Source organism: Protobothrops mucrosquamatus, unplaced genomic scaffold (assembly GCF_001527695.2).
Source record: "Protobothrops mucrosquamatus isolate PMUCROS unplaced genomic scaffold, P.Mucros_1.0 scaffold3641, whole genome shotgun sequence".
NCBI classification, from domain to species: Eukaryota; Metazoa; Chordata; class Lepidosauria; order Squamata; family Viperidae; genus Protobothrops; species Protobothrops mucrosquamatus.
Window position 1 is genome coordinate 1 of NW_015389602.1, and position 8,537 is coordinate 8,537.

At 45.8% G+C, this 8,537-nt stretch overlaps 1 protein-coding gene across 1 annotated transcript in view; it reads left to right on the forward strand.

Moving 5' to 3' along the window:
- The first annotated feature begins 642 nt into the window (after positions 1-642).
- Positions 643-8,537, forward strand: part of SUCLG1 (succinate-CoA ligase alpha subunit) — an 11,132-nt gene continuing 3,237 nt past the window's right edge. The window contains exons 1-4 of the mRNA XM_015827357.1: positions 643-851; positions 3,954-4,011; positions 4,598-4,681; positions 7,898-8,049. Coding sequence (XP_015682843.1) covers positions 774-851; positions 3,954-4,011; positions 4,598-4,681; positions 7,898-8,049 — 372 coding nt within the window. The 5' untranslated portion in view covers positions 643-773. The remainder of the gene's footprint in view (positions 852-3,953; positions 4,012-4,597; positions 4,682-7,897; positions 8,050-8,537) is intronic.

An 8,537-nucleotide genomic window follows, 5' to 3' on the forward strand; every position in this document is an offset into this window, starting at 1 on the left:
TCCTGAGTCAGCATGGCTGGTTCAGGAATTCCGGGTATTGAAGTCCACAAGTCATCAAAGAGCCAAGGTGGCCTACCCCTGACCTATACCATCTCAGACAAGATGATGCTCAGATATCAATCCGATAGCTCAGGGGTCTTCAAACTTGGCCCTTTTATGACTTGTGGACTTCAACTCCCAGAATTCCTGAGTCAGCATGACCGGGGATTGGGGACCCCTGCCTTAGAGCACTTTAATCGATGCCGGAGAATTGCTTTCGGGTTTTAAAACAGTCAAATACATGTGGGTCACGTACTTTATTGATCAGCTATTTGCCAGGGGGTTGGTGGCCCAAACTTGCCAGTTGAACGTAAGGGAGGGGCGGAATTATTTCGACGAGGGGTGTAAACCAGAATGTTTAATGCCTAACGCAGTGTTTCTCAACCTTGACAATTTTAAGGCATGTGGACTTCAACTCCCAGAATTCCACAGCCAGCGTTGCTGGCTGTGGAATTCTGGGAGTTGAAGTCCACATGCCTTAAAATTGTCAAGGTTGAGAAACACTGGCCTAATGCCAGATGTGTTCTTACAGCATGCCGAATGCCTCACCGGAACAGTGTTGTGGTGTTTTTTTTAAAAACAGTGTATTTGGCTCTTAGGCTAAAGTAAAAACGGGTGCTACCGCCTCAGCCATATACGTGCCGCCGCCGTTCGCTGCCGCTGCCATCAATGAAGCCATTGACGCAGAAATCTCCCTTGTTGTGTGCATTACAGAAGGTATTCCCCAGCAGGACATGGTGCGCGTCAAGCACCGGCTGCTTCGTCAGGACAAGACTCGGCTGGTCGGCCCAAATTGCCCCGGAGTCATCAATGTAAGGGGGGAGGGGCAAGGAAGCTGAAATATGAGGGGTGCTTGGGACACAGTAGAAGCCGGGGGGGGGTTCTTCTGCCATGAGATTGGCCACCTAGTGGCAGTTTAAGCGAGGTAGTAAAAGTGTGGGAGTAGAACTCAGTGCCCGCCCTCAGCGGTGGAATCTTGAAGGTTGAGGTCCTCTCTCCCTTTCCCTTCTCTGTCCCCCCTCTCTCTCCCCTCTCCCTGTCCCTCTCTCTTCTCCCCCTTCCTCTCCTTCTCCCTGTTCCTTGTCCCTTTTCTCCTCCCTTTTCCCCTTTCCCTCTTCCTTCTCCCCTCCCCTCCAATCTCTCTCTCCATTCTCCCTTTCCCTGTCCTTCTCCCTTTCCCCTCCCTTCTCTCCTTCTCCCTTGTCCCCTCTCCCTTCTCCCCTTCCCTTCTCTCTCCCTTCTCCCGTCTCTTCTCCCCTCCCTCCCTCCCTCTTCCTTGTCCCCTCTCCCTTTCCTCCTCCCCTCTCCCTTTCCCCTCCCCTTCTCTCTCCCTTCTCCCCTCCCCTCCCCTTTCATCTCCCTTTCCACTCTCGCTTTCCCTGTCCTTCTCCCTCTCCCTTCTCCTCTCCTCCCTCTCCTTCTCCCTTTCCTCTTCCCCTCTCCCTTTCCCCTCCCCTTCCCTCCCTTCGCCCCTCCCCTCCCCTTTCATCTCCCTCTCCACTCTTGCTTTCCCTATCCTTCTCCCTCTCCCTTCTCCTCTCCTCTGTCTCCCTTTCCCCTCCCCTCCCCTTCTCTCTCCCTTCTCCCCTCTCTTCTCTCTCCCATCTCCCCTCCCCTTTTATCTCCCTCTCCACTCTCGCTTTCCCTGTCCTTCTCCCTTCTCCCTTTCCCCTCCCCTTCTCTCTCCCTTCTCCCCTCTCTTCTCCCCTCCCTCCCTCTCCCTTGTCCCTTTACTCCTATCATCTCCCTTTCACCTCCCTTTCCCTCTCTTGTGAACTCTCCAGCTTCCTCCTTCCCTTATATATTCAAGATGGACAGTATTTCATATTAATTTGTTACGTATATGTAGGGGTGTGGGTTTATGCATATGTTGTATATAGTATGTTTTAGGGGTGTGTCATGTATGTGTTTCACTTTGAGAGCAGGCAACTAAATTTCATTTTTTTGATGCCTGCCGTTGTGCCCACAGTAAAAAAATGACGACAAAGGTTATCTTATCTTTCCCTCTCTGCCTCCTCCACTCCCCTTGCCCCTCCATCTCCCTTCTTCCCTTCCCTCTCCCCTCCCCTCCTATCCTCTTTTCTCTCCCTTCTCTCTCCTCCTTTTCCCTTCTCCCTTCTGTTCTCTCTTTCTCCCTCCCCTCCCCTCTGTATCCTCCCCTCCACACTCCCCTGTCTTGCTGCAATCCAGTGCCTCCCCATGGCTCAGATAACGCAGCCCATAACTCTCTTTTCTCCCCTTTTCTCTCCCTGTTCCTTGTCCCTTTTCTCCTCCCTTTCCCCCTTCCCTCTTCCTTCTCCCCTCCCCTCCAATCTCTCTCTCCATTCTCCCTTTCCCTGTCCTTCTCCCTTCCCCCTTCCCCCTCTTTTCCTCTCCTCCCTCTCCTTGTCCCTTCTCCCTTTCCCCTCCCCTTTTCTCTCCTTTTCCCCCTCCCTCCCTCTTCCTTGATCTTGTCCCTTTACTCCTCCCATCTCCCTTTCCCTCTCTCTTTTTCCCTCTAGTCCCCTTGCCCCTCCATCTCCCTTCTCCCCTTCCCTCTCCCCTCCCCTCCTATCCTCTTTTCTCTCCCTTTTCTCCCTCCCCTCTCCTCCTTTTCCCTTCTCGCTTTGGTTCTCTCTCCCTCCCCTCCACACTCCCCTGTCTTGCTGCAATCCAGTGCCTCCCCATGGCTCAGATAACGCAGCCCATGTATCCTATATTGCAGGCTTCTCTTCTCTTCTCTTCTCTTCTCTTCTCTTCTCTTCTCTTCTCCCCTTCCCTCTCCCCTCCTATCCTCTTTTCTCTCCCTTCTCTCCCTCCCCTTTCCTCCTTTTTCCTTCTCGCTTTGGTTCTCTCTCCCTCCCTCCCCTCTGTATCCTCCCCTCCACGCTCCCCTGTCATGCTGCAATCCAGTGCCTCCCCATGGCTCAGATAACGCAGCCCATGTATCCTATATTTCAGGCTTCTCTCTTCTCTTCTCTTCTCTTCTCTTCTCTTCTCTTCTCTTCTCTTCTCTTCTCTTCTCTTCTCTTCTCTTCTCTTCTCTTCTCTTCTCTTCTCCCCTTCACTCTCCCCCCCTTATCTTCCCCCATGCTCCCCTATCTTGCTGGCTCAGATAACTCTCTCTCAGCCCATGTACCCCATCTTCAAGGGTTCCATTATGAGGATAAGATGAAGGGTGCCCCATGGAAGCTGTCTTGAAATGAAGAAAAAGTGTAATATGAATCTTTAAATAACGACTACGCTAGCCTGCTCTTTGCCATTATCCCGGGTGACTCTGATTTGATTCCGCTCCTTTTCACCTTCAGCCTATACATAATCTAGTTTCCGAGTGGGGAAAACTTAAATTCAAAAGTCCACTTCGCTGGGAGAGTGTCACTTGTTTGCCCAGGCTATGTTTACAGCAGCTATTGAGACAACTGAAGATTGAGGGTGTTTATAAACCAGCATTTCCCAAGCTGTGCTCTAGGAACTTCTGCCTTGCGTAGCCGAGGTCGGCTAATTATAATAAACTGTTCTTAAAAAAAGAAAAAAAAGCTTGATGAGCACCACTTAAGACAGGGTGGACAGTCAGTGACAAAATCCAAAGCCAGAGATTCTGTAGCAAACGCGTGGGAAATTCTGTGCAATTCTGAAAGCCTTTACAACAGTGTTTCTCAACCTTGACAGTTTTAAGGCATGTGGACTTCAACTCCCAGAATTCCACAGCCAGCAATGCTGGCTGTGGAATTCTGGGAGTTGAAGTCCACATGCCTTAAAATTGTCAAGGTTGAGAAACACTGCTTTACAAAGAGATGCTTTGTATTTCTAGGAAGCACACAAAAGTGCCTTTTGAATAACGTGTGCGACAGGTTTTTTTTTTTAAAAAAGGCCTAAATCAAATCTGATCAAGTTTTCGGGTTCTATTTTGGTTTTTTTGTGTTTTTGTTTTTTAGCCTGGAGCATGTAAAATTGGTATCATGCCTGGCCACATTCACAAGAAAGGAAGAATCGGTAAGTTCTGAAAAAAGATACAAGCTGTATTGTTGTACATTTAAATTTACATCCACATCAATAATAATAATAATAATAATAATAATAATAATAATAATAATAATAATAATAATAATAGTAGTAGTAGTAATAATAATAATAATAATAATAATAATAATAATAATAATAATAATAATAATAATAATAATAATAAAGTTGGAAGGGACCTTGGAGGTCATCTAGTCCAACCCCCTGCTCAGGCAGGGAATCCTATACCATTTCAGACAAATGGCTGTCCAGTCTCTTCTTAAAAACTTCCAGTGTTGGAGCATTCACCGCTTCTGGAGGCAGGTTGTTCCACTGGTTAATTGTTCTAACTGTCAGGAAGTTTCTCCTTAGTTCTAGGTTGCTTCTCTCTTTGGTTAGTTTCCATCCGTTGATTTGCAGTCTTCTCTGCCACCAGAGGGTCAAATTTCAAAGTCTTGATACAATGAATAATGCGTAAGAATAATTTTGAAAGAGTTTGATTCGTCCGTTGCGTTGTAGGGACTCTATAACCCAACTATCAGCTCGATACTTCATTCTCCTGTTTCATTATTTTTTTCAGGTATTGTCTCCAGATCTGGCACTTTGACCTACGAAGCTGTCCATCAAACAACTCAAGTCGGATTGGGACAGTCCTTCTGTGTTGGTGGGTTTGAAAGAGGCTCAGTTCATGTGTAAGACCACACCTATGATTGTAGAAACTACATAGAGACACGTCCCCTCTTCCCTTCTAAAGTGTGTATTTTGCAAAGAGAATGAAGGAAAAAAAAATAGCAATGTCAGGGAAGAATTCTGGTCATTGAGGGTGAACTGTGCAATATCCCTAGAGCAGGGGTAGGCAACCTTGGCTCTTTTATGACTTGTGGACTTCAACTCCCAGAATTCCTGAGCCAGCCACGCTGAGGGGAAAGGGAGAGGTTTCCAAGCTGAGCAATGCTGGCTCAGGAATTCTGGGAGTTGAAGTCCACGAGTCATAAAACGGCGTAGACCAGAGGTAGGCAACCTTGGCTCTTTTATGACTCGTGGACTTCAACTCCCAGAATTCCTGAGCCAGCCACGCTGAGGGGAAAGGGAGAGGTTTCCAAGCTGAGCCATGCTGGTTCAGGAATTCTGGGAGTTGAAGTCCACGAGTCATAAAGCGGCATAGGCCAGAGGTAGGCAACCTTGGCTCTTTTATGACTCCTGGACTTCAACTCCCAGAATTCCTGAGCCAGCATTGCTCAGCTTGGAAACCTCTCCTTTTCCCCTCAGCATGGCTGGCTCAGGAATTCTGGGAGTTGAAGTCCACAAGTCATAAAGTGGCGTAGGCCTAGGCCAGAGGTAGGCAACCTTGGCTCTTTTATGACTCTGTGGACTTCAACTCCCAGAATTCCTGAGCCAGCCACGCTGAGGGGAAAGGGAGAGATATCCAAGCTGAGCCATGCTGGCTCAGGAATTCTGGGAGTTGAAGTCCACGAGTCATAAAAGAACCTAGGTTGCCTACCCTTGGTCTATGCCCTTTCAGGCTAATGATTGTCCAGTCTCTTCTTAAAAACCTCCAGTGTTGGAGCACCCACAACTTTTGGAGGCAAGCTATTCCACCGATTAATTACGGTATTCCCACTGTCAGGAAATTCCTCTTTCGTTCTAGTTTGCTTCTCTCCTTGATTAGTTTCCACCCATTGCTTCTTGTCCTGCCTTCAGGTGCTGAAACTGAAGCTCTGAACATTCGGGTTTCTGGAGCTGTTTTGCAATTCTCCTGCGTGTAACCTTCTACCGTGCAAAATTGCTCATGGGGGAATCGGATGACATATCTGCCTTCTATTTATAGGGACAGGAAAGGCAGGCCTTGACCATATTAAACCAGCTCCCTGCAGTTGCTCAGCGTGGTGATAAGACCGAGGGCAAGCTGTTGAATAGTCCAGGCAAAACGGTCTTGAGCGAATAATATAATACTTTAGCAAAGCGTCAATTTATATTGTGATGATTTTTGCAATTCCTGGTCATAGGCTTCCAGCACCCCTCGGTCGAGGTGAACTTAAATCTATGTGTGATTAAGCTCTCTGAATAAATTGTCAGTTCAGCCAGAGAACACTTGAATAGTTCATTTTTGCAGGTCAGAGCGAAATATTAATCCGGCTGTGAAAACAGTGGTTTTTCTGTTTTATTCTGTAATTCTCCTGCTTCACTTTTGAGTTCCATTCTGTTTCAGTTCTGGCTGGATTTTAAATTGCCTGGGCGGTTTTTTTTTTCTGTACTTCCAAATTAAACCTCGTTGTACAAATAAAATACATGTTTTCTACTTGCTAAAAACTGCTGGGGAACATTTCCAACAAACCAGGCACTTATTACCATCTTTGGTGGACATGCTCTCTAAAGCCAAAAGATTTTGGTTAAGAATACATACCTGGTTAGAGAAAACAAAAAAAAAAAGTATAGAGTTTAAGCCAGAATTATTTTTGTTAGGCATAATGGTAGGAAATCATGAGAAATTATGAGTGTATATATTTAATTTTACATATAATAACTGCAGCAAGAATTGTATTCGCTCAATATTGGAAAAATCAAGATCTACCAATGGAGGAAGCGTTAATTTAAAAAATCTTAAGAGTGTGCAGAAAGGGATAGATTGACACTGAAAATGAGAGAGAGAAAAAAGACTCAGTTTATTTTAGAACAGGGGATACCTTTTATCATTGGCTAGAAAAACCAGGTAGAGAGAAAAGGAATTTAATATGTATTAGTAAGCTAGGTATTGAAATCCAGACAATACGTTGCTGACAAAATATCAAGCACTTGTTATTATAAAAAACATATATATATATATCTTGAGTTTGGTGCACTCTGTCGGCCCAAATATGGGAGAAAGGAAAGAGAAAGTGAGAAAGAGCCTGTGGCCTAGAGGTTAATACATCTGCCTAACATGCAGACAGCCCAGGTTCGAATCTCAGAAGAGTATGTCTGGTTGAAAAGAACTAAAAAGTTCGAAATGGCTATTCCAGTTCTCCCTTAATTCTTTGTTAGCAATCCAAATTTTGAAGAACACATATGTCGCAGTTGCGACTGCTAAGCCTGTGGATGGCTCTAGTTTGAGCTGATACAGGCAAAAGATTCCTTTCTCCCATATTTGGGCCAACAGGGTGCACCAAACTCAAGATAATATACACACACACACACACACACACACAGTACATATACATGCAGGCAGCCCAGGTTCAAATCTCAGAAGGGTATGTTTGGCTGATGAGAGCTAAAAAGTTCGAAATAGCTATTCCATTCTCCCTTAATTCTTTGTTAGCAATCCAAATTTTAAATATATATATTTAAGGGCTCCCTTGTCCCTGCATGGAAGATGTCCCATCTGTGTGATTGCGAATGTGTGTGTTGCATACATGTAATCCTCGACTTATGACTTAAGTTAGTAACTCGGTTGTTAAGTGAATCTGGCTCCCCCCCCTTGACTTTGCTTGTCAGAAGGTCGCAAAAGGTGATCACGTGACTCCCTGGGATGCCCGACCGTCATAAATACGAGCCCGTTGCCAAGCAGTCCAGTTTTGATCACGTGACCACGGGGACGTTGCGACGGTCGTAAGTGTGAAAACGGTCCGAAGTCGCCTTTTTTTCCAGTGCCGTTGTAACTTCAAGCGGTCCCTAAACAAACTGTTGTAAGTCGAGGACTATCTGTGTTTATATTTTGCCAAAACGTGAAGGATGGGTAATCTTTTTTGCAAAAAAAGCAGTTGAAAAATCACAGTGGTTATTTAAGGCCAAATCACTCTTGGCGCCTTTACAAGAGTTGATCTTGAAGACTCTTCCGTGGCTTCCGAATGCCTCATGTTGCCTCTTCCTGGCTTTTGAATGGAATTTTTCTTCTTTTTTTAAGGGATTGGAGGAGACCCGTTTAATGGGACAAATTTTATTGACTGCCTGGATGTCTTCCTGAAGGATCCCCACACCAGCGGGATAATATTGATAGGGGAGATTGGCGGGAACGCCGAAGAAGACGCTGCGGACTTCCTTAGACAAAATAACTCTGTAAGCTGGAAGGTTCTCAAAAAAAAAAAAAAATGTGACTGACTGAGGTGGGAATGTTCTGGTTTCGGAAAGGAGGTGGAAGGGAGTTGCTCATTGAAAAGCCATTTGGAATTGCATCCAAATAGGTCTGTCCGTTCGGGGAGAATTTTTATACCCCTGTATAGAAGGATGCCTGGAAAAAAGTGTAATTCAGTCTGAAAATATGCTTTCTTGCACCCAGTTTTCTGGAGAATAAAAGGACAGTCTTTTCTCTGTCCTTGGTGAGGTTGATTCCCTCCCCTCCACTCTTCCTTCCTTCCTTCCTTCCTTCCTTCCTTCTTCGCATTCCCATCTCCCTCCTTCTTTCCTTCCTTCATTCCTCCCTCCAATCTTCTTTCCTTTCCTTTCCTTTCCTTTCCTTCCTTCCTTCCTTCCTTCCTTCTTCGCATTCCCATCTCCCTCCTTCTTTCCTTCCTTCATTCCTCCCTCCAATCTTCTTTCCTTTCCTT